This window comes from Desmodus rotundus, chromosome 6 (genome assembly GCF_022682495.2).
Source record: "Desmodus rotundus isolate HL8 chromosome 6, HLdesRot8A.1, whole genome shotgun sequence".
Classification (NCBI taxonomy): domain Eukaryota; kingdom Metazoa; phylum Chordata; class Mammalia; order Chiroptera; family Phyllostomidae; genus Desmodus; species Desmodus rotundus.
In genome coordinates this window covers 52841461-52868425 of record NC_071392.1, presented here as the reverse complement: position 1 = coordinate 52868425, position 26965 = coordinate 52841461, and the positions used below count along the sequence as shown (strand labels likewise).

Here is a 26965-nt window from a genome sequence, read left to right as displayed (position 1 = left end):
TTGCTTTCATCATTCTTACTCAACATAGTACTGGAAGTTCTATCCACAGCAATCAGACAAGAAAAAGGAATGAAAGGCATCCAAGTGGAAAGGAGGAAGTAAAACTGTCATTTGCAGATGACAAGACAGTGTACATAGGAAACCCCATAGTCTTAAAAAAACTACTCGACCTAAGCCCTGGCTGGTATGGCTCAGTGGATTGAGGGCAGGCCTGCAAACCAAAGGGTTGCTGGTTTGATTCCCACTCAGGGCACATGCCTGGGTTGCAGGCCAGGTCCCCAGTAGGGGACACGCAAGAGGCTACCACATATTGATGTTTCTCTCCCTTTCTTCCTCCCTTCCCTTCTGTCTAAAAGTAAATAAAATCTTAAAAAAATAAAAAAAACACCTACTCAACTTAGTAAGTGAATTTGGTGAAATAGGATACAAAGCCAATATTCAGAAATCGATGGCATTTTTGTACACCAACAATTAGCTATCAGAAAGAGAAACTAGGAAAAAAAAATCCCATTTACTATAGCAACAGGAAAAATAAAGTACCTCAGAATAAATTTAACCAAGGAAGTAAAATACCTGAACTCAGAAAACTACAGAACATTGAAGAAAGAACTGAGGAAGATACAAATAAAATAGAAGTATATACTGTGTTCATGAATTGGAAGAATTAAAACAATTAAAATGTCCATACTACCCAAAGCAAACTATAAATTCAATGCAATTCCTATTAAAATATCAATGTCATATGTCACAGATCTAGAACAATTACTTCAAAAATTGATACAGAACCAAAGAAGACCCCAAATGTCCTCAGCAATCCTGAAAATGAAGAACAAAGTAGGAGGTTTCACAGTATCTGATATCAAACTATACTATATGGCCAATGTAATCAAAACAGACTGGTAGTGGCTTAAGAACAGATACATAGATCAATGGAACAGAATACAGATCCCAGAAATAAACCCAACTCTCTACAGTCAACTAATATTTGACAAAGAGGGCATACAGTGGAGTAAAAATAGCTTCTTCAATAAACAGTATTGGGAGAACTGGACAGGTATATGCAAAAAATAAAACTAGACCACTAACTTAAACCATACATCCAAATAAACTCAAAATGGAAAAAGACTTAAATATAATCATGACACCATAAATGTCCTAGAGGAAAACATAAGCAGGAAAATTTCAGATATCTCACATGGCAATATTAGTGCTGATACATCTCTTAAGGAAAGGGAAGTAAAGGAAGAAATAAATAAATGGGACTACATCAAATTTAAAAGCTTCTGCATGGCTAAAGAAACCATCATCAAAATGAAAAGGAACTGACTGTATAGGGGAACATACTTGCCAATGATACAGTGGACAAGGGTTTGATCTCCAAAATATATTAAAAAACTCACACTACTCAACACCAGGAAGACAAACAATCCAATTAAAAAATGGGCAAAGGACCTGAACTGACACTTCTCCAAGGAGGACGTACAGAGGGCCCAGAGACATATGAAAAGATGCTCAGCATCACTAGTCATCAGAGAGATGCAAATTAAAACCACAATGAGGTATCACACCAGTCAGAACAGCTATCATTAATAAATCTACAAACAAGTGCTGGCAAGGTTGTGGAGAGAAGAGAATCCTAGTGCACTATTGGTGGGAATGCAGACTGGTACAGCCATTGTGGAAAACAGTAGCAAATTTCCTCAAAAAAACTGAAGATGGAACTGCCTTTTGACCCAGCAATTTTGCTGCTGGGAATATACTCTGAGAACCCCAAATCATCAATTCAAAAGAACTTATGCACCCTTATGTTCACAGCAGCACTATTTACAATAGTCAAGTACTAGAAATAGCTTAAGTGCCCCATAGGAGATGAGTGGATCAAAAACTTGGTACATTTACACAATGGAATATTATACAGCAGAAGGACTCCTATCTTTTGCAACAGCATGGATGGAAGTAGAGAAAATATTATGCTAAGTGGAAATAAACCAGTTACTGAAAGACAAATACCATATTATCTCATTCATCCTTATTTAAGAGGAATCTAATGAACAAAATAAACTAACGAACAAAATAGAACCACAGACATGAAACATGGAACAACTGATAGTGACCAGAGGGAAATGGGAAGGGGAATAATGGTGGAAAGAAGGGGAAGGCACTAATTAAAGAGCATGTATGAATGACCCATGGATATGGACAACAGTATGGGAATTGACTGTGGGAATGAGATGGGTAGAGGAGGGCAAAGGGGGAAAAACCAGGACAACTGTAATAGATAACAAAAAAAATTTTAAAGAAAATATATAACAGACCAGGAAAAAAAACAAGCAAATGATGATAACTTGATACTGTATTTTTTACCTCTCCTTCCAATTACAACCAAATTACAGCTCATATCCTCACTGCAATTACTGAGGTGACCAATGACCTATCTACCTTTCCTTTTTTAGAGGTAGAGGAAGAAAGAACAATGTTAATATCTGTGATAACAATGTTGACCACACCCTTAAAAACACATCCTTACCACTTCTGCTAACTTTTTTGATTATTTTCTTCTATGGCTGTTTCTCATTGCTCTTTAACATTCTTTTCTTCACTATATTCTCGTATAATAATTCATGTTTATGTATGGCTTAAATTATTACCTAAACATTGATTACCCCAAGTCATCCTTCCCCCTCCCAACTATTCTACATACACCTTCAACATAATACAGTTAAAACTATTAAGCTTCCTCTCCAAACCCTCCCCCTTTCTCCTTAAATATACCCTATTCTCAGGCAATGCCATCCACTGAAATAGAAATCCACAAGTCATTCTATATTCTTAATGGTACCTTTTCTCCCTTCTTCCATATCAATTGATACCCAAGTCCTTCCAATTCTACATTTAAGCATCCCCCTAGTTTTCCAGGCTCTTTATCCCCATAGCTACTATTTCATATTGTGTCTTACATCATCTCTCGCTTGGCCTAATTAGTATAAAACATCATTTCCGAAATATCCTTTTGCCAGGTTTCCTACCTCTAGTCTCTACCTTTTCCAATTTATTCTCCACAGTGCCACCTGCATCTTTCAGTTATTCCTCTACCAAATTCTTCACAGCCTTTAACTGCATACAAACTTGTCCAGCCATCCCAAAACACATAAAGTGCCCAGCCTAGAATGTTTCTCTCACATTTCTCTCTTCACTTCTTTTATCTGCTGCTCATATCAAAGCATGAGGTCTACCACATCTCTATATAAAGTGTTCCTTTACTAAGCCAGGCAGCTGGAGATATTCCTTGTCCTTTGATCCTACCACCTTTTGATGATATCTCACTAGAGTAATAATTAGATAATCTGTCTTCCCCAACTAAACTGAGATCACTGTATCTTCTTCATAGCCCTACCTAGCACAAACAGGGCAATAGCAGATGCTCAATAAATATTTGCAGCATTAAGTATACTGCTGATAGTATTCCTACTGAATGTAATTCACCCTCCTTAGCCTGGTATTAACATGTTACATGATCTGTTTGGCCCTACCCTACCTTTCCTTATCAAGTTCTGAATCTGGCTAATGCTTCTTTCCATGCATTTACTCCCACGGATTCACTTACTAAGGAATTCTCTTCCCTCCATCTCCTATTGAAGTCCTAGCCATCATTAAAGGCCTAGTTCAAGAGTCCTTCCTTGTACAGAAGGCCTTACCACCAACTCCAAGAAAGAAACAAGCTCTCCTTTCTTTGGATCCCATAGCACTTTATATGATCTTTACACTCAACTTTCTATTTACCACAATATTGCTAGACTACATCCTCTTGGAGGAGGAGAAACAAGGTCTGTTTTTTTTTAATCATTCCTTAGCCCTCGGCATAATAGTAGTCCTTTACTAAATAAACAAACATACTATGCTGAATTTCACAGTTTACAAAACACTTTTCTAGGCATTTTTCATTTGACTTGCTCTTCATAGCAACCAAGGTATAGAGAAAGCAGATGAGGGAATTAAAATAAAGAGGGTTAAGAAGTTTATTTAGAGGCCAGGAGCCATAAAGAGGGAGAATCACACTCAAGACCAAGTCTTCAATTAAAATCCAGGCACTATGTATTGCTACCACACCATACTACATCCTTCCCCTCCATTCATTTCTTTTCTATCTTCATGGATCAAGCTAAAGTATCATCCATCTCCTCTATAATCTCCCCATTTGCTGAAATCACATAACACTTGTACATACTGCTTTGTATTTTATGTCTGTATCTTTTAAAAACGTAAGTTGGATTATGTCATGCCTTTGCCTAAAACTCTCTATCTTTGTGATCCATGAGACCCAAATTGCTTCTCATCTTTCTTACATCCTTCTTCATTCACTAGGCTCCAGACATACTAGACTTATTAGACTCTTTCTGATTCTTCGAAAGATCACTTTCTTCCTGAATTGGTATCTTACCAAATATTGTTTTCTCTTGGGGTGCTTAAATCATCAAGTGGCTGGCTCTTTCTCAGCATTCAGGTCTCCACTTATCAACTCCACAGAAGACTTTCCCTCACCAGAAGAATAAAAGAGTATATCTATACCCATCTTCTCCCCAGTTTTGTATCACTATATCCCCAGTGTTTAAAACTGTTTCTGGCATGCAGTAAGGATCAAAAGATTTCTACTGAATTGATGAATAAAAAAAGAGTAAGTAGGTTATCTTCTATTCTAAATGCCTGCAAATACTGGCAACATGTTTTATATAACTGATATTCAGCCGGTTAACCAATAGTCATAGTTCTACTGATAAAATTCTACTTAAACTAAAAAGTTAGGAGAAAATTACATTTAGTTAGTTAGTGTTTTCACAGAGTGAGGTGAATTTATTATTTTTATTAACCAAACATTTTATATCCATTATCCAATAGGGATTAAATCAGCAAAACTACTTTTCTAACATAAAACATTCCTCATTTAAAAACTAGTGGGTCTTCATGATTAGAAAGATAATACAGTCACAGAAGAAATACAAATCACCAGTAAAAAAATTAAAATACTCCGTTCTCTTTGGTAATCAGAAATGGCAAAATAAAATGAGGGTAATACATTTCCACCCATCAAAACAGTTGTTTGTAATATAGGAAAAAAAATAGCTTAGTACCCAACAATTGATGGTTAAATAAAACTTGATAAATTTCCATATAAAATTTTATGTAGTCTTTTGGAAAGACCAAAAATCATACTGCTTTAAAAAAGCATATGAGTAACAACATTTATGGCAGGGGTATCAAACTCATTTTCACTGGGGCCACATCATCCTCACAGTTGCCAAATGTAATTTCAACTCCTTAACAGTTAAGGAGTAGTTATATTTATACAGTCCTAAAATTACTTTGGCCCTTTGAAGGCAACCGTGAGGCTGATGTGGCCCCCAGTGAAAATGAGTTTGACACCTCTGATTTATGGTATAACATTCCTAATGTTTATATGTACTTATGTTTTTATGTAAGTACATATGCAGAAAAAGGATGTCCATCGACCTATGGGGTTGGCCAAAAGGTCCATTTAGTTTTTTCCATAAAACAAAAGATACATTTTTCATCTTCACCAATAACTTTATTGATTAGGATACTCTGAGTATGTCCATTCTCACTATTTTGGCTTCTAGTGGGTAAAGCCCTGGGTACTGCTAAACATTTCCCAATGCATAAGACAGGACCCCACAGCAAAGAATTATTTGGCCAAAACAACAATAGTACCATACCAAGAAACTTTGCAAACCACTTTTAAAACTTCACAAACCACTTTTGACACATTCGATCAATAACAGCACCTCCTCCATACATAGCACAAATCCTTTTTGCGTTTCTACCTTTCTTTTATATAATTTTTTTTGGATTTTATTTGTTTATTTCTAGAGAGGGGAAGGGAGGGAGAGAGGGAGAGAAACATTAATGTGTGGTTGTCTCTCGCGCGCCCCCTACTGGGGACCTGGCTCACAACCCAGGCATGTGTCCTAGACTGGGAATGGAACTGGCCAATCTTGGGTTCACAGGGTGGTACTCAGTCCACTGAGCCACACCAGTCAGGGCCATTTTTACCTGTATTGAAATAATAAAGCATAATATGCCAAAAATGTTATATATCTTTTTCCATCTTCAACATTAAAATGGTTGCACAAAAATCCACTAATTTTGGTAAGTTTTTTCTAAATTCACACTGATATGATAGCTGTCATAATACAATCCAACAAAACTGTTTTGAATGCAGTTAAAGACAACTAAGCACAACTAGAGCCATCATACGGAAAAAACTAAACTTTCTGGCCAACCCAAATACTTACATGGTTATGTATTTGAATGGAAATGGGAATGAAAATTATATAACGGGCTTCTTTTACTTCTTATTCTGTATGCTTCTGTACTGTTTTCAAGCATTTTAAATGTGTTTTAAACATAAAAGACAGATTAAAGAAAGTAAAATTATTATAGAAAACTAAAAAAGTAACAGAAAAGTTTAAACACTACCAGAAATTACTACAAACCAAAATGTGTAGTATGAATAAAGATAAAAAGGTTGTACAGATTTATTCTTAATCTACAACTATTTAACTTCAAAGAATTAAATCTAGAAAATCATGAGTGCTTTTAGTAACACAAATTTTAAAAATACCATCAACATTAATGTAAATATTTTTCATAACAAATAGGAATTTCTTCTTTTTCTAGTCCCTAGGACAGTAATGGATAATTACACAGGCTCATGTTTAAGGGTCAACCAAAGTACCCAGAATTTTTTTTTTGACACCAAAAATTAGACTCCAATTTTCAACAAAAAATAAAACTAGGCATCTCTAAAAAATTCACAGCTAACATTTTGTGGAGAAACACTAAATACTTTCCCAATATGATCAGGGACAAGACAAGAAAGTCAAATCTCGCCACTTCTAATCAACACTGTACTTGAGATTCTAGCCATTTCAACTGGACAAGACAAAAATAAAAGAAATCCAGACTGAGGGGTGAAAAAAAGGTAAAACTATCTCTATTCAAACATGGCAAAATCTTGTATATAGAAAATGCCCAAGGAATTCACTAAAAAACTATTAGAACTAAGAAACAAGTCAGCAAGATGTAAGGAAAAATGATTGATCAATACATAAAAATCAATCGTAGTTCTATATACAATTAAAATGAAATTCCACAAATACAACAACCCTATTTACAATACCTTTAAAAAATAAGATAGGAAAAATTTAACGAAACAAGTACAAGGATTGTACCCTAAAATCTTCAAAACACCTTTGAAGATATTAAGGAAAACCTATACAAATGGAAAGAAATTTCATGATCATATATTAGATGATTTAACATAATTAAAATGGCAATACTCCCAAATTTAGCTACAGATTCAATGAAATCCAAGTCCCAGCTACCTTTTTTCTGTACAAATTGGCAAGCTAATCATAAAATTAAAATGGAAATGGAAGCCACCCTCCCCCCAAAAAAACCCAAACTCAAAGCAATCTGAAAGAACAAATTTGGAGATCTCACACTTATTATTTCAAAAATCACTGCAAAGTTAGAATAATCAAGACTGTGTAGTACTGGCATAAGGATGGGCATATAAATCAATGTAACAGAACACAGAGTACACAGATAAACCCTCACATTTATGGTCAGTGAATTTTCAGAAGAATGCCAATGAAGAAAGAATTGTCTTTTTTTTTAACAACTGGGACAACTAGATATCCACAGGCAAAAGAATGAAGCTGGACCTTTTTTCTCACCATATCAAAAAAAAATGAACTCTAAACAGATCAAAGACCAAAATGTAAAAACTTAAAACTGTAAAACTCTTAAAATATAAAGATAAATCTTTGTGACCTTCAGTTAAGCAAAGCCCTCTCAGATGTGACACCAAAGCACAAGCAACAAAAGAAAACACAAAGCGGGGTTCAACAAAATGTCAAATTTTTGTGCTTTGATGGACATCAACAAAGGGATACAGAAAAAAGTATCTGCAAATCACGTATCTGTACCATAATTTAACCGCTCCCCTATGCATAGTACTTAGGTTGTTTCAAGTGTTTTTGGTTTTGTTTAATTAGGTAGGCATTATTCATTCCATTTTATTAAAAAGACCAAGGTTCAAAAAGTGTAAGTTAATGGAAATACTTGATATTGCTCTGCTACAAAAGCACATAAATCCACATCTTTTCAAACTTCTTGCTTTTTCCTTAATGCTAGATTATTTACCCAACTAAATCAAGGCACAAGATCTGCCGCTCTAGGAATTCTTTCTTTTCTTCTTCTTTTGAGTCCACAGATAATGACTCAGAAGCTAAGTGATTTGTCCAAAGTTACACTGTTGGAAAAGCCAAAATAGTTATGAACAAGTCACTTGGGGAAGACTATACTTATTTGTATTCAATTAAACTGACTCTCCTGAATACAAGAATTCCTTTCTCTAGGAAGAGGAATCTTGCAAGTCATATTAAGGGATTTGTATCCAGAATATATTAAGAATTTTAAAGATACAACAATAAGAAGCCAATCCAATTTTAAAATGAATAAAGGATCTGAATAAACATCTCTCCTCCATCCCTGCAAGACACACAAAGAGCCAATAAACACATGGAAAGCGGCTCAGCATCATTAATCATAGTAAGATACCATTTAAACACCAGGATTATAATAATCAAAAGGACAACTATTGCCAAGTATATGGAAAAATCAGAACTCTCATATATTGCTGGTCAGAATAGGAAAATGATGCAGACAACTTGGAAAACAGTTTGGCAGTTCTTTAAAATGTTAAACATAGAATTACTATACAACCAGAAATTCCACTCCTGGGTATATACCCAAGAGAAATAAACAGTACATATATGTTCAAAGAAGCATAGTTCACAATAGCCAAAATAGAGAAACAGCCCAAATGTCCACCAACTGACAAAAAATGTTATATCCATACAATGGAATAATATTTGCCATAAAAAGGAATGACATACTGATACATACTACCACAACATAGATGAGTCTTAAGAACATTATGCTCAAATGAAAAAAGAGACTATGAGTTGTATGATTCCATTTATATGAAATATCCAGAATAGGCAAATCATAGAGACAGAAAGTAGATGCCAGGGACCGGGAGAGGTGGGAATGGGGAGCGACTACTAACAAGTAGTTTCTTTTGGGGATGATTAATATGTTCTAAAATTAGTGATGATGGTTGCACCAGTCTATAAATACACTAAAGACCAGTGATCGTTCCATTTAAAATTAGAGTAAATTGTATGGTGTGTGGGAATTTCATCTCAAAAAAGATGTTATTTTTTAAAACTAGAAAAAAATAACAACACTGAAATGTTTCTCTTTGTTCTAAAAGTATACTTCCTTTCCTTTATACTCCTAATGCAACACTAAAAGTTAAAAAAATAAAACACATGGCTGACTTTTTGCAGACTGGCTCAGGCAAACAAGTTCTAATTCACTGAGCATAAACTCTGTGTTTGTCTTCATGTTTCACTGAAGAAAGAAAAAGACAGTGAGGACTACAGGGAGAGCTTACTACTTAATTTGCCCAAAGGCACATACTTTTGATTAGTCTAGCTCTAGTCATTATGAATTGCTTCATAGGCCAACATTAGACATGGTTAGTATCAACAAGGAATTTTTTAAAATTTTGAGGTTCTGGATATTTTTCTTATCCAAATCACTTTATCATTTGCTAGGTACCTATTACCTATCACATGCTGTGGTCAGTGCGTAAAAGACACTAAGATTAAAAATGAACCTCATGGGACTTACAATCCAGTAGCTAAAGCAAAACCAAAATATTATGAAAATTCTTCCCAAGCCAGAAATGGAGTAAGTCAAAGTACTGAGAGGTAAGAAAAAGTCCAGGTAGAATCCAGCAAAAATATCTTTCAAAATGGAAGTGTTCAGACAAAAGAGCAGACCTACATTATAAGAAATGTTCAAAGCCGTTCCTCTGGCCAGAAGAAAATGTTACATCAAAGCTTGGATGTACACAAAGGGATAAGAAAGTGTTTGAAAAGGTATATATTTTAAAGTAGATACAAGTGACGTTTCTCTTTTTTAGTTTATTTTTTATTGAGTTTAGTGAGAGAGGAAGGGAGAAAGAATGTTCCACCCATTCACGCGTTCACTGGTTGATTCTTGTATGTGGCCTGACAGGAGATTGAACCCGCAACCTTGGCACATAGGGACAATGCTCCAGCCAAATGAGCAACCTGGCCAGGACACTTTTATCATTTTAAGATTTCATGCCTATATATATCATGCGTAAGTCATACACATGTAGAAACGTGACAAGAACATTATGAAAGAGGAAGAAAATGAAAGTATACTGTTGTAATATCTTATTATACATGAAAGCAGACTGTGATAAATTGACAGTGTATTGTTTTATAATTTATTGATTATGCTATTACAGTTGTCCCATTTTCTCCACTTTATTCCCCTCCACCCTACACAATCCCTCCCATCAGCATCCACCCTTTATTTCATGTCCATGAGTTGTATTTATAAGGTCTTTGGCTTCCACATTTCCTACATTATTCTCAATCTCCCCCTGTCTATTTTGTCTATTTATGCCATCCTCCCCATTCCCACTGATAACCCTCCATATGATCTCCATTTCTGTGATTCTGTTCCTGTTCTAGTTGTTTGCTTACTTTTTGTTATTTTAGGTTTGGTTTTTGATAGTTATGAGTTTGTTGTCATTTTACTGTTCATAGTTTTTGATCATCTTTTTCTTAGATAAGTCCCTTTAACATTTCATATGATAAGGGCTTGGTGACGATGAACTCCTTTAACCTGACCTCATCTGGGAAGCACTTTACCTGCCCTTCCATTCTAAATGGTAGCTTTGCTGGATAAAGCAATCTTGGATGTAGGTCCTTGTCTTTCATGACTGTGGATACTTCTTTCCAGCCCCTTCTTGCCTGCAAGGTCTCTTTTGAGAAATCAGCTGATAGTCTTATGGGAACTCCTTTGTAGGTAACTGTCTCCTTTCCTCTTGCTGCTTTTAAGATTCTCTCCCTGTATTTAATCTTGGGTAATGTAATTATGATGTGCCTTGGTGTGTGCTTCCTTGGGTCCAGCTTCTTTGGGACTCTCTGAGCTTCCTGGACTTCCTGGAAGTCTATTTTCTTTGCCAGATTGGGAAAGTTCTCCTTCATTATTTTTTCAAGTAAGTTTTCAATTTCTGTTCTACCTCTTCTCCTTCTGGCACCCGTATGATTCAGATGTTGTAACGTTTAAGTTCCTAAGCCTCTCCTCATGTTTTTGAAGTCTTGTTTCTTCATTACATTCGGTTGAATGTTTATTTCTTCCTTCTGCTCCAAACCATTGAGTCCCGGTTTCCTTCCTGTCACTGTTGGTTCTGTTCATTTTCCTTTATTTCACTTTTCACAGCCTTCACTTTTCCCTCTATTTTGTGACCATACTCAACCAATTCTGTGAGCATTCTGATTGCCAGTGTTTTGAATTGTGCATCTGACAAGTTGGTCATGTCTTCATTGTTTAGTTTTATTTTTTCTGGAGCTTTGATCTGTTCTTTCATTTGGGCCATTTTTTTGTCTCAACATGCCTGTTATGTAGTAAGAGTCTGAGCCTTATGTATTTGCCAGGGCAAGGCAACCCATGTTGCTGTGGGGCTGTATGTAGGGGAGGGGTCCGAGAGGGGAAAATGCCGCTTACTCAACTCTCAGCTGGCTTTCAGTCACTTCTTCCACCACTCACAAGCCAATTGGGCCCTTCTTGTGCTGATTCCTGGGTGGGTGGGTTTGTGTACGTTCTAGGACCCTATGGGTCTCCCCAACAAACTCTCCTGTGAGGCTGGGAGTTTCTCCCAGTGTCACAACACCCACAGGTTTTTTCAGTCAGAGGTTTTGAGGCTTTATTTCCCTGCACTGGAACCCTGTGTTGTGTAGTCTGTCTCGCTCCCCAGTTGTTCCTCCAAGTGTATCCGCGCACAAATGTAGGACCACCCACTCTGCCAGCCACCACCTTGTCACGTTTACTCTCCGCCCCAGCTGCCTGCCCATCTCTGCCCCTACCAGTCAGGATGAATGTTTCTTCTTTAACTCCCTGGTTGTCTGACTTCCACAGTTTGACTTTCTGGCAGTCCTGGTTGTTTTTTGTTTTTAAATTTGTTGTTGCCCTTTTGGTTGTAAGAGGTGGCACAGTGTATCTACCTACGCCTCCATCTTGGCCATAAGTCTGAAACAAGTGTATTTTAAAACAAGGGAGAAAATCTTTATGACCATGAGTTAGTCAAAGTTTTGTGGGGAGAAGGGGCACAGAAAGCAATCGTTATAAAAGAAAAAGGTACTAAATTGGATTTCATTGAAATTTAACTTTTGCTCTTTGAAATTACCGCTAAGGAAAGGCAAGCCACTAACTGAATGAAAACATTTGCAAAACATGTATCTGACAAGGAATTTGTATACTGAATATGCACAGGATTCTTACAATTTAGTAAGACAAGCAACCAAATCCATAAAGAATATGGGCAAAACATTTTAAGACACTTCACAAAAGCTATGAAAAGCAGATAGGCATGTGGAAAGATGCTCAACATTATCAGTCATCAGGGAATTGCAAATAAAACCACAATGATATGCCCCAACTCATCCACTAGAACAGCAAAAGCAAAGACTGACAAAAGCTGAAGTATTTTTATCATGATTGTGGAGGTGGTTACAGAAGTGTATCTATTCAATTGCACAATTAAAATTGGTGATTATAGTGTATTTAAATTATACTTCAATATAACTGATTTCTTAAATGAATTGCTGAAACATGTCCAATATACCTAAGAAGTTGGAGGTGGGGGGAAACAACTCTAATACAATCTGAATGTAGTAAGTACTCATAAAAGTGATCTCAGTGCTAAAGGAACTAAGAGAAATAACTTCCGGAAGAGATTAATAAAGTCTTCTTTCTTACATAAGATGACACCTGAACTATGGTTGGAAGAACTGGCAAAAGAATTGGAGAAAAGGGCATAAACTAAGGTATAGGGGGCTTACAATTACACATTTTTTAAATAGTAAGGAGTCTAGACCCATATATACAAAGAATGAGCTGATGGTTGTCAAAGGGGAGGGAGTCTGGGGAGATGGGTAAAATTCTTTTTAAAGAACTGGAGGTGCAATTTGTCTTTTTCACAATTATGCTACTAAATTGCTCTACAGCTGCCACTGGCAATTATTACAGTGAACAGTGATTTAGATTTCTTGAGCAAAGGGCTTTAGGTAGGTTTCACTATTAAAATTTCCAGTTTTTATTATTAAAATAAACCAAATATAGAGCAGTAGGCCTCCACAGGGTAATGATTCTTGAATTAAGAATGGCTGTCAGTTCCATCATCAATGTTTCATTCATGAAAACCAGTAATTCGGAATTTATCAAAGAATAAAACCAACCAGCATTCTAAGAATGAGTAATAATCACATTTTACGTAACATATGCAGTGCTGTGCAACCGTTTAAAAAGCTGCCTTTGTTCACCGAAGTATTGCTTGTAACAGCAAATACCAGAAACTCAAGTGTCCATTTGAAAGGGACTGGTTTGATAAACTAGGAGACAGCAATCCACACAATGGAATACTATGCAGCTCTGATAAAAGAAATGAGGAAGCTAGCTCTTCTTGTACCAAAATAGAAAGATCCCAGGACATTCTGTTAAGGAGAAAAAGCAAGTTACAGAACAGGTTATATAACATGCTGCCTTTTGTATAAAAGAGTATGAAGGGAAATGAGAACATATGTTCATACTTGCTTTTATTTACATAAAGGAACATAAGACAGATGCATTACAACTGAATGACATAATAAGGGGCAGGGGGAAAATTCTATTCACCCACATGGAGTGGAGGGAGGGAGGGAAGAAGAAAGGAAGGAAGGAAGAAGGGAAGAAAAGAAGAGAGAGAAAAGAGGAAGAGAAGGGAGGGAAGAAAAGAGTAAGGAGTCCTGTTTGTATTATGATCAGCATATATAATAAAAAGGATAGTATAGTCTGGGGTGGAGAATCTTAAAAGCCCGGTTGAAGAATTTGATTCTGTAAATATGTTTTATAGGAAAATGACAGAACCAAAGTGGTATTTTAAGATTAATTTGAATGCAGCAAACAGGAAGGCCTCAGACAGTAAAGACCCAAATCATGCAAATCCAACCCATACACCAAGGCATGTCGAAGTAATTAAGAGTGGACTAGAGACCACTGCAAAAGGACCAGCAGAAGGACCAGCAGAACAGGCGATTTGTTAGAAGTGGGGAGGGAGAAAAGATAAGTATTACTAGTTTGGGCACTGGGTGCCTAGGAGAAACTACTACCTCTTAAAATGCATGCATACTTGCACAAATCAAAAACTTCTTAAAACATGAACAAGGTTAAAAGACAAACTTATAAAAATATCTGCTTATGCCACACACACACACACACACAGTTAATATCTCTAATACAAAAAGGGCTCTTATAAATTAGTAAGAAAACAAACAAAACTTAATCAAGTAATTAGAACATCCAAAAAACAGATGAAAATAAATTCAGCCTTATAAGATATTAAAGAAATGCAAAGGAAATCAATAAGGAAAACTGACAACTCCAACTGATGGTGGTACTGAGAAAATGGGTACTCCCACACTGCTGAAGACACAAATTGATAAAAAAGCCTTCTGAATATGCATTACCAAAACTACAAATGTGCACACCTTTTTTGGCCCAGTAATTCTACCCCTAGGAAATCCAATCCAGAAGACATGGAACAAATGCACACAAAACTTGCAAAAATTACATACACATAGCAAAATATTAATAATGATGATGATGATGATGGCAAAAACAGATTTGGCCCAAAAGTTGTAGTACATCCATACCATGGAATACTAGGAGCCAATAAAAAGAATATACTATGGAGTACAGGGTACAAAACGGCATTGTAGTATGTCCCCATTTATGTAAAATCCTATGTATCTATGTGTATATACACAGAAAAATCTAGAAGACTGTTCATCAAAATGTCAAGAGTGATCATCACAAGTGGTTGGACTCAGGGGGACTTTAATCTCTTATAAGTTTTCTATACTAACTGAAAATTTCTACCATAAGCCTCTATTATCTTTGTAAACAAGTGAAAAATGACAAGGAATGTCTGAAAAAAAAGACTCCAAGACAGGCAAAATAATTAATGTTGGACAAATTAAGTGTGGAGTGTCAATAAAATATCCAGTGAAAGTGCCCATTTGCAATTGCAAACAAAAAAACAGAAAAGTGGGGAGGCATGCAGCCCATTAACTATTTTCACTTTACCTTACTACGGTTTTCTTTTCCATTTTCTAAAAATTGCAGTTTTTTTACCTAAATTTTACCCTCTAATCTACATTCATTTTATTTTTCAAATATATTAAGAACACCAGATTATCTCACAATTTAGATGTGTACAATTAGAAATTTAAGGAACAAAAACCACAGCAAACAGTAATACTTCTGATTCTAGCTTGATAGGTGCTTCCAACACCTACTTTAAAGCTTATAAATATCTACATACGAAACAAAGCCAACCAAAAGGAAAATAACAAAAACTTAAGTGATATTTATAGAAAAAGTAACAATAAGAGAAAACATTAAAATGGTCTTAAATAGTGAATGTTAAGCAACATCTATTTTAAACTGGTTTTTGAGAAACAGCTACAATTTTTCAGATTTAAGAAACAAAAGCTTGAGCCCTGGCTGCTGTGGCTCAGTGGACTGAGAGTGTCTTCTGCGAACCAAAGGGTCTCTGGTTCAATTTCCAGTCAGAGCACATGCCTTGGGTCATGGGCCAAGTCCCCAGTAGGGGGGACGCAAGTGCAATCACACATCGATGTTTCTCTCCCTCTCCCCCCACTTCCCCTGTCTAAAAATAAACAAATAAAATCTTTTTTAAAAAAAGAAAAGAAATAAAAGCTTGACATAAAATCTGCTCAGAAAAGTATCATCAAAAGAACCAGGTCATTTGTCAGTCAGTACACAACATAGTACAAATATAAACACTAGGTCTGAATTTATTCTATTCACACGAAAAGTGACTCCCAGCATCCTCCACTCATTCCAGTAAAGAAAGAGCTAGAAGGTTCTTAAATTCTCTCCTTATAAATCGAAGCAATTATTTTCTCCATCCTAGAGCGTGTGTGAATTAAAACAGCAAGTAAGTTTAGAAACACAGCTGGTATCTGTGCAAAGGTTGATTTGCATTAATCTGTGAAGAAAAACGCTACCAATATTTCAACTAATTCAACCACTAATACACTTTGGAATGTGTCCTCTAGGAGCTTACAATCTAGCAAGAAAAACAGAAATGTAGCCAATCAAATAATCAGAATATAAAATAGATTATTTTTAAAGCTTGTAACAATGATAAAACCAAGTACTGTAGGAATATAAGAAACGAATAAACTTTTTCTAAATAATGAAGAAAGGTCACAAGATGGTGAAATTTGAGTTGGGTTTTGAATGCAAACCTAGAGGCAGAGGAGAGAAAAAAGGGCATTTAAACTAAAATAACAGCAAGAGTAAAAATACAGAGAAATAAAAGTGCCTCTAAAAATAGAATCTGATAAAATGGGACTAGATCATAGAAGATATTACCTGATAATGCAGTAAAAAACTTGGACTTAATTCTATATACTGAAAGTGACACAATCTAACCGAGGTTTTAGGAAAACTCTATTAATAAAGAATGAATTAGGAAGAAAATAGATGAATCGGGAAGAAAATAATAATAAGAGGAAGTATGATAAAAAGTTAGGACCTGAACTAAGGGGCTAGGAATGAATAAATATAAGTATTAGAACAAAAATGTGGTAAGGACTGAGTAGATGTAAACATGGTAAGGTTTGGTCAGAGAAAAACACAAGGTCTTCTTGAGACTGAAAAGAATGATTAAAGGTTTGGAGACTTTAAGAGAGTTCATCTCAATTTTCTGAGTGTTTCTGCATTTATTCTAGTATCCTACATTTTAGACACTTTTTAAAAGCATTTTAAGAATTTCATTCATCTAAGGATACTTATGACATTTCTATTAAGTACATATTAAATCAGTAGCATTTTATGAGTGCTAGGAGCTTCTTTTTTAAAATTTTGGAATGTCTTCATTTTACATATTTCAGAACACCAGTTTTTAGGACAAAACACTAAATAATCCAGAACAGAGGTACCCCATATCATATGCAAGTGAGTACTAATAAATTCACTTATTTACATCTAGGGTCTACTCAGCTTTAGATTTTCAGGGTCCTGAAATTATTCTATAATTGAGTCTCTGCTACTTCTTGGTGGAATAGAACTTCCACAGGTTCAAAGAGAGAACCAATTATATATAACAATTTATTGTACTAATTGTGCCTGATCTGACTTGACTGACTTCAGATCAAGAAATCCCACTGGAAAACAACCATCAATAACTAACTGTAATTAACGTCTTTAAGAAAAGTTTTTAAGACTTCCAGCCAATATGGAGGCGTAGGTAGATACACTGTGCCTCCTTGCACAACCAAAAGGACAACAATTTAAAAACAAAAAACAACCACAACTGACAGAAAATCAAACTGTATGGAAGTCTGACCACCAAGGAGATAATGAAGATACATTCATCCAGACCGGTAGGATGGGTGGACACAGCCAGCTGCGCAGAGAGGACTCGCTGCAAGGCTGCAGGAGGGCAGACCCAGCGAAGTGGTGGGGTGTGTGTCTGTGGGTGGGTGGGGGGGGGGGGTCGGGGGGCACAAAGCTGCAGCTGGCCGGTGAGACAGCAGCTGGTGGACCAAGTGACAGACCACACAACCCAGAGTGCCAGCGTGGGGAAATCAAGCCTCAAATCACTGATTGAAAACACCTGTGGGGGTTGAGGCAGCAGCAGGAGACACTCCCAGCCTCACAGGAGAGTTCGTTGGAGAGACCCAGGGGCCTAGAACATACACAAACCCATCCACTCAGGAAGCAGCACCAGAAGGGCCCGATTTGACTGTGGGTAGCAGAGGGAGTGACTGAAAACCGGCAGAGAGCAGAACAAGCACCAATGCTCCCTATCAGCCCCTCCCCCACAGACTACAGTGTCATAGTGCAGCCATGAGCATCACCCTACCCTGGTGAATACCTAAGGCTCCACCCCCTTTATGTAACAGGGGCGCCAAGACAAAAAAAAAATGGCCCAAATGAAAGAACAGATCAAAGCTCCAGAAAAAATACAACTAAGCAACGAAGAAGAGATAGCCAACCTATCAGATGCACAGTTCAAAACAATGGTAATCAGGAAGCTCACAGGATTGGTTGAATTTGGTCACAAATTAGATGAAAAAATGAAGGCTATGCTAAGAGAGACAAAGGAAAATGTACAAGGAACAAATAGTGATGGGAAGGAAACTGGGACTCAAATCAACAGTGTGGACCAGAAGGAAGAAAGAAACATCCAACCAGAAAAGAATGAAGAAACAAGAATTCAAAAAAATGAAGAGGGGCTTAGGAACCTCCAGGACATCTTGAAACATCCGAATTATAGGGGTACCAAAAGGAGAAGAAAAAGAACAAGAAATTGAAAACTTATTTGAACAAACAATGAAGGAGAACTTCCCTAATCTGGCAAAGGAAATAGACTTCCAGGAAGTCCAGGAAGCTCAGAGAGTCCCAAAGAAGTTGGACCCAAGGAGGAACACACCAAGGCACATCATCATTACGTTCCCCAAGATTACACAGAAGGAGAGAATCTTAGAAGCAGCAAGAGAAAAGGACACAGTTACCTATAAAGGAGTTCCCATAAGACTGTCAGCTGATTTCTCAAAAGAGATCTTATAGGCAAGAAGGGGCTGGAGAGAAGTATTCAAAATCATGAAAGGCAAGGACCTACATCCAAGATTGCTTTATCCAGCAAAGCTATCATTTAGAATGGAAGGGCAGATAAAGTGCTTCCCAGATAAGGTCAAGTTAAAGGAGTTCATCATCACCAAGCCCTTATTATATGAAATGTTAAAGGGAGTTACCTAAGAAAAAGAAGATAAAAAAATGTGAACAGTAAAAAGGACAGCAAACTCACAATTATTAACAACCACACCTAAAACAAAAACAAAAGCAAACTAAGCAAACAACTAGAACAGGAACAGAACCACAGAAATGGAGATCACATGAAGGGTTATCAGTAGAGGAGTGGGAGGGGGAGAGAGGAGGAAAGGTACAGAGAATAAGTAGCATAAATGGTAGGTAGAAAATAGACAGGGGGAGGGTAAGAATAGTATAGGAAATGTAGAAGCCATAGAACTTATATGTATGACCCATGGACATGAACTATGGTGGGGAGGGGGGATGTGGGAGGGAGGGGTTGTGCAGGATGGAGTGGAGTGAAGGGGGGGAAATGGAACAACTGTACTAGCATAATCAATAAAATATATTTAAAAAAAGAAATAAAAGATACAGCAGTTGGAAAGGAGAAAGAAATGTTTTTACCCTTGTATTCATAAAAGCTACAAATTAGTAAAGACAAAAGGAGCTGAAATAATTTTTAGAGGAATTTTTAAAAAATCCTCAAAATGCTGCAATGATGACCAGGAAAAGAGAAATTAATACATAAATATCAAAATAGAGGTTGAGTTTTAGCAAAATGAATCATTATGTCAGGTAGTCAGCTCCTTGAATGCTAGGCAAGGTTCTATACAGCATAATATCGAGAGCATGTACTTCAGAATCAGACCAATCCAGGCTGACCTTGGAACAAAAATCACCAACTTTTTAGAGTTTCCATTTCCCAAATTATCAACAAAATGTTTCCAACTACCATATGGGTTTTGGAGGTGAATGTACATTAAGTATTTATTAATACCTGGCACATAGTAAAACACAAGTACTCCCTAGTACTTGTTTAGTACCACTCCCTCCCTAGACAGCCCCTTCTCTTTATACACCCTCACATTTATCATGGGGCCAATGAGCAAAATTATGTGACTTCCTATGCCCCAGGACTAAAGTAGTAAAGAAAGTACGGAAAACTGGTTGTATAAGTGAAAAATTAAAGCTAAGGAACTGATTAAAAGAAAAGCTTGAGCAAAGGACTGAAGTGAAGACTCAGATGAAGGCAAAGAGGATTTATTCTAGGAACTAACACCAACAAAAATATCAGTATCATGGTTTCAATACTAGTATTTTGAATGTGTATGCATTTCCTTAAAAATATCTACATTGACAATTTATTAATATGTAAGCTCCATGTGGGCTGAAAAAAGACCCAATGCTATTTCCTGCAGCATCGCACGTGGTCCACAATATTTCATATGCTCAGTAAACTCCATCTTCCCTTCATTTACCCATTCAACAAGTATTAAGAGTCTACTTGTGCCAAACACTATGCTGAACACTAGGATTTTAATGGGGGGAAAGAGGTTGGTTGCCTTCATGGGCCTCCCTATCCAACAGTCTATTCATGGAAACAACATGGGCCACCTACCACATTTACTAAATTCTAAAAGTAAATAAAACTTTTTGTATTAAACTGGACATGTGGGTTCAAGTTATTGTTCCTAAACAATAATTAATACACTTGCTATATTTAAAAATCTTAAATTTTTCAATCAACTATTTTAGCTATAAATTCTGGGCCCCAATTTTAAGCAGGACATTTGACAAATGACATATAATGTAGAAAATCTAAAAACCATAACTTATGAAAAATTCTTTTTTGACCAAGAGAAGACTCAAAAGACACAGCAACTGTCTACATTTTAAAGAGTAGCATACAGGTTTGCTCCATATCATTCCAAATTGTTAAACTTGAAGCAATGAGAAGTGACACAGAGGTATACTTCTGTTTCAATATAAAGAATTCTAACAATTCAAGCTATTCAATAATATCTCAATCACATCAGACTTCTGTAATAGTCTACACTACTTCTATACATTACAAAACGCAAATTTTCATTTAATTCTTGAAATTAAAAAAAAAATGAAACCACAAGTATTTCCCTGCTATGGTTTAGGGAACTGAGTCTCCAGGGTCTTCCTAAGACCCTGGGCAAATCAAGACTAGAGCTTGAGTCCCAAATCTAATGAAACAGGCTGTCTTCAAAACAACATCTTCCCACCTCTACATGTATTCTGGCACACACCAAATGGTCTGCTGTCAGGTACGCTGGCTAAGATATTCTAAAGCTTATTCCAAATCCAATCCTATAGAAATACTAGTGGTCAATATAAACACCATGAAAAGATTTCAGTAATGAATGGTTCTCTAGAACACAAGCTTCATGAGGGCAAGGACCTTGTCTTTCTTCACTGCTATATCCAAGTCCCTAAACAATATCTGGCACGTAATATATGCTCAATAAATATATGTTAAATAGGAATAATCATATTCACACATAACATAAAATACATAGCACTATTAGATAATAAAGGAACTCACTAAAGTATCCAGCAACTAAAAAGCCTGATAAACACAAAATCAATTCTCAAAATGGCATCATACACTTAAAATTGCTATCTAACATCCTGAAATTTAACCTAATCAGTTTTCAAAAACAAATTCTATTTTTTAAAAAAGTAAACCTTTTGACAAACCTAAAATATCTTAACTGAAAGTAACATATAAGGTCTTATAAGATGTAAAGGATAAATCTGGTGAAATGACTGTTCAATGTTGATAGTCTTTGCTTAAAGCATCAATCGACTAGCATTTTAAGTGTGCTTGAACACTATGAGAATGAAGAGATTTATACAGCTGTTTTGGTTTAAATACAAACTCACACCTTTACCTCTATACACATCACACCTTTACAAACATTTATCAAGTTGACACTTCATAAACATCTGCTAATACATATTCTGTACTGAGAGGCAACATAACTCATACATTGAGATACTCAGCATCCATTTGTCATTACTGAAAACTAAGACCAGTAAGAAAACATCAATGTAAATGTCATTTTGCAAAATTCTAAACTATAAGGCCTAGAATTTCCAGATATCTTAAGGAATACAAGAACATGCAAAATACTAAAAAGTTTCTTTTAATTTACTTTGCTTAACAGATAAGTATATAGCAACGTTCATACATTTTTTTGGAGAATATTATATAACCAGCAAGGTCTAATAACTGTATGAAAGATTTACTCCAACTTCATTCACTAGGTTAAATTATACCTTTTAAAGATTTCTGAATAAAGACCTTGATATTTAAAGGTCCACTTAACTTTAAAGAAAGTGTAAATAATAACAAGTTTAGAATGTACTAAATCATTCACTTGGTTACACTGGACTACATCAGCTAGATTACATTTATGCTATTAGCAACTGGATATCATCACACATAAATACAGAAACCACAATCTATTTTTCTTTCTGAAATTCTGACCTTGAAAGACTGCATACGAAACTATTCCACAAGAATATCGCAAAATGGATTATCTTCCTTATGTTCAGAATTTAGAACTACAAGCTTTATTCATATATTAAAAGAACAAACTTTACAGAAAGGCTGCTTTCCCATCGTTGACACATTTACAATCTATATCTAATTCTGACATGAGCATGTGATTCAAATTATCCTTTATATTTAACCTCTAAACTCCAGTTCATTCCTAAATCTCCAACAATGAAACCTTTTCGGGGAGTCTTCAAAATAATGACAAATTAATTGCGCTGGAAAAACAAAGGGCAGTTGAGAGAAACCTGTTCGTATATTAAAGCGACAAGTTTAAAACTTTGAATTCTTCCTTACATATCTTCCTTACCAGCGAGAAGAAAAGCTCTGTTGAACCTGTTGCTCTGTCCCTCCAAACCCCTAAAAGGTGTCATGGGCGCCAATGCCTCTGGATACTTGAAGCGTGTCCGAAGTTGGGTTTTCTAGTCTTGGGTGGTTTTAAAGAGCCCCTGTCTCCGGGGATCTGGCCAGCCCAGCCAAAGACAAACGAAAGAAACAGCCGACTCACCTGATCACAGGGCTGTAAGGACTCCGGGAGCGACGCCAGCTGCTGCTGCTGTAGGGGCTGGGAGACACGTCGCCGCCCCGCTCGTACGAGCTGTGGCGACTGTAGCTGGGGGAGCGGCGGCGGCTGTAGGGGCTCGGGGAGCGCTGCAGCCGCCGCGAATAGGGGCTACTGCCACCTCCTGCCGGGCTGGGGGACTTGCGGCTCCTCAGGCTCTGCGAGGCCCTGTGGGACACTGGGCTGTCGTCCCGGCCTCCCAGGGGGCTCAGGGACCGTTGCCGCCGCCTGTAGGCTTTGGGCTCGGTCTTTTCCTCCCGGTAGGCCTTGGGCGGCTCTTTGTAGGCCGAAGGCGGCTCCTTGGACGACTTAGTCCGACTCCGGTGAGCCTTCAGGTCTCGGTCCTTGCGGCTGCTACTACTGCTAGATGTGGCCGAGGCGCTTTTCCGGCGGCCGCCGCTGCTACTGCTACTGCCACCGCTCTTAGTTGCCTCGGCCCGCTCCTCGCCGCTGTGGCTGTGGCGGCTGCGGGACTTGGAAGCCTCACTGCTGCCGCGCTGCCCGTCCCGCCGCCTGTGCTCGCGGTGGCGCTCCTTGCTGCGGCCACTGCTGCGGCGACGGTCCCGGCGGGGCCTACGCCCGGACCCCTCCCCGCGCCTCTGGGTGCCGGAGGAGGAGGCCGGACTCCCGCCGCTGCCCCCCGTTCCCCCGGCAGCCGTCGCCGCCGTTGCCGCGCTGGCTCCCCCCAGCAGCAGCCCCTGCTCGGACTGGGAGCTCACATCCTCGTATTCCACCAACGGGGTCACACCCCCACCGCTACTAGCACCGCCACCGCCGTCCTGCTGCGGCTGGGGCAGCGAGAAGACCCGACGCTTCTCCGCCTCCTGCCCGGCGCGGGGCCCGCGGCGCCGCTTCTGCCGCCCTCCTGGGCGCCTCTTACCTCTCGCCAGCCGCTTGACCTCCAGAGGGGGGCCCGGGCTGAAACAAGAGGAGGAGGCCGCGGCGGCGGCGGCTGCGGCGGCGGCGGCCGTGCCGGGAGCAGCCAGGAAGAGCAGAGGCGGCGGGGGCGGCGGCGGTTGCAGGAGCTGCGGCTGCAGGAGCGGCAACAGCAGCGGCGGCTGCTGAGGGGACAGGAATCGCCTCCGCTTGCGGCGTTCCTCCAACTTCTTCTCCGCCCAGCTCAGGCCCCCGCCTCCCCCCAGCGCCGTGTCCGAGCTGCTCGGCATTGCCTAGAGCTCGCCGCAGAGCGCGGCGCGGGTGCGGCCTCCTCCCGGATCAGATCCTGGGCATCTCTCCCGCCGGAAACAACAGAGGAGACGGCGGAGGAGCACTGAGCACCAGGGAGGCCCGTGAGATACGCCACGATAATCCGGGTCAGGACTCGGGTCCCTGGGTTCCAGGTCACAGTGAGGTACGCAGCGGCCTCCAGGCCTGAAAGCAGCAGGAATCCGAGAGGCAGAGGTCCTGATCGTGCTTGTCGCCCTATCCTCAGCAGCAAAAATACCAGATGCACAGAGCGCTGACCTGCGAGGGATTCCGGAGTCCTCCAAGTGCCCCCGGGGGTTGGGGAGCGGCCCCGGCCGCGCTCAGCTTTAGCAGCGCAACGCGGAAGTACCACCTTCGCCTTCGCTTCACTCCATCGCGCCCTGACGTTGATGCGAGTTCAGGGGAAGGGAGTGGGCGAGACAACAACACGCCTCCGCCACCGCCTCCTCAGCGTCGACGTCGTCCTCCAGGGGTGGCGGCGACACACGGCCGGCGCCTCGGCAGTAGCTTGGTCTTGACAACTCCCGGCCTAGGGCCTCGCGCACTCTGTGGCCCGCAGGGACGGGCGGCGGGGTGAGCCAAAGGCGACCGGGCTGCGACTCTCGGTTGGGGCTGCGAGTGTGCGGGGTTGAGCGGGGTGTTGTTTCCGGGGAGATGGGGGCGGGGAGGGCGTTTCTGAGTCTTTGGCGGTGGGTATGAGCCCTGACTTTCTTCTTCCGCCGGCGCGAGCAGAGGTGGCGGAGCTGCCCCTCTCCTCCGCTCCCTCCCCCTCCTACGAGGAGGCTCCTGGTTTGCGCGGCCGGCCCCGATTGCTCCTCCCCTTCCCTCTCCGCTCCTCGTCTGCGGGAGCGAGGGCGACGGGACTTGCTGGTTGGGCCCCAACCTTCACAACCCCTCCTTCTCGCCTTGCTCTTTCGGCCTTTCCTCCGGTCTTGACGCAAGCCCGGGAGCGTGCACGCAAGTCACGCTCCGAGGAAGCCGAAGGTGAGTGGTGTCGGGGCAAAGGAGGCGGGAACAAAGTTGCCTTGCACCGGCGTGCTCGCTCCTGCCAGCTACGGTCGTTCTGACCGGACGTGCTGTAACGTACAAACCTCTCCACTTCCGGTGAGGGTGGGACTAGTTGAAGGGCTGAAGAAGGGAGAGGCATCTTTCATGGCTCGGTGCAGTCGCTTTAGACTCGTGTTGATGGCCTGCCGGTGGTGCCTGTTGCTGGCCGTCCAGCGCGCAGTGCTGGCTCCGACTGTCCGCAGGCGCCGCACCTCCTGCCTGTTGAAATTTCACGGCAAGAGACAAATATCTGGAGACTTTGACAGGAATGATGCCATTAGTGGTCCTTCGGACTGGCTTGTTAACCCACCATCTACCCTCAGCCAAGCCCTGGGTTATGGAATAGCGGAGAGAGCGGAAGAACAGAAGAACAGCACCCTACAAAAGAGGGCTGAGGTGGCGTTAACTTTAAATTGATACACGTACACCCAAGTTCGAGGCCCCGTCTTAACCTTAAACCACACTTAGAAATCGCTGTGTCGAGCTTTGAGAACACTGAAATTTACTTTTTTTTTTTTTAAAAAAGGCCTTAAACTAATCCGGGGAATAAATGAAACGTCAAAAGAGACTACTGAAAAATATTAGAATTATTAACAGAGGACTCGAAATCAAAACTACTTGCTCAAATGAGGGCTGCCCTCTTAGCACTTCACCCACTTTCTCCTTAATATCTAAATCTGTTAGGCAGCCAAAAGTAAAACATTCAGGGACCTCACATCTCTTTTCTTGTCTTTCCAGGCTTGCCTGTCATTTATACCTTGGACACTTAGAATAATTGAGTTAAAATCTAAGTGGCTTATTGGCTTGTTGCTGAGTGGAGGGCCTATAGCCAGCCTTCTGCTGAAGACTAGTTAGCAAGGGTTTTTTTCCATGAAAGATCAACCTGCCCCATCATCCTACTTTGAAAAGCCTGGTGTAACAGAACAAAGGGAGCAAAATACAAGGTTTGCATAGCACCTCACATCTGTAACCAATTCCACCTGAGAATGTCATCTAAAACTTGCAAAAAAAACCCTTGATCCATAGTAAAGGATAGGACTTTGCAAACAAAATTGCAAGAAGGTTGCAAACAGGAAACATACTAAAATGTCTTTAAACAGGATTTGGCCAACTACAGGTTTCCACAAAGATTCTTTCTTGGGGGAGGTGGGGAGAAGAGAAAGGAGTAAAGCATTTTGAGCTCCGCAAATATCTACCCACATGCTGTGAAATACTAGTAATTAATAGAATTCAAATTCCAAAAAGTTAGAAAGACCTTTATATTAAAAGCCATCTTACAATAATCTTGTCTACTTGCCTTCATATAAAGAGACTCGAAATTGCACTTGGGACTATATTTTAGTATTTTTCTGGTTATAATTAATTGTTTTCGGGGGGGGGGGTTACTTCAAATTGGCTTTTTTTTTTAGTGTTTTTTTTTTACTTTATCCAACAGTTCATATCATACCATATCAGTTATTCTCAAAATGTGCTCTGAGACTAAAACCTTTGCATTGGATCGCACAGTCAAAACTATTTTCATAATAATAATGACTTATTATTTTCATAGTAATAATGACAAACAATAATTTGTTTTTTCACTCTCACTCTCACAAATGTATAGTGTTTTCCAGTGGCAATATGATGTGATATGACATAATTTTAATGGCTAATGGAATATGTGCTTGTGTATTCACATTGTTTTCTAAAATGTGCAGGCATTATCTCTG

The 26965-nt window shown here is 39.3% G+C and overlaps 1 protein-coding gene across 2 annotated transcripts in view; it reads right to left on the bottom strand.

The window, feature by feature from the left end:
- Positions 1 to 25153, bottom strand: part of CDK13 (cyclin dependent kinase 13) — a 134813-nt gene extending 109660 nt beyond the window's left edge. Inside the window, exon 1 of one of the 2 annotated variants that reach the window (XM_045193221.3) lies at positions 22950 to 25153. In XM_045193221.3, the coding sequence (XP_045049156.2) occupies positions 22950 to 24169 (1220 nt within the window). In that variant the 5' untranslated portion in view covers positions 24170 to 25153. The remainder of the gene's footprint in view (positions 1 to 22949) is intronic. The other variant, XM_053926096.1, reaches the window with a different exon arrangement.
- Between the last annotated feature and the right edge of the window lie 1812 nt (positions 25154 to 26965).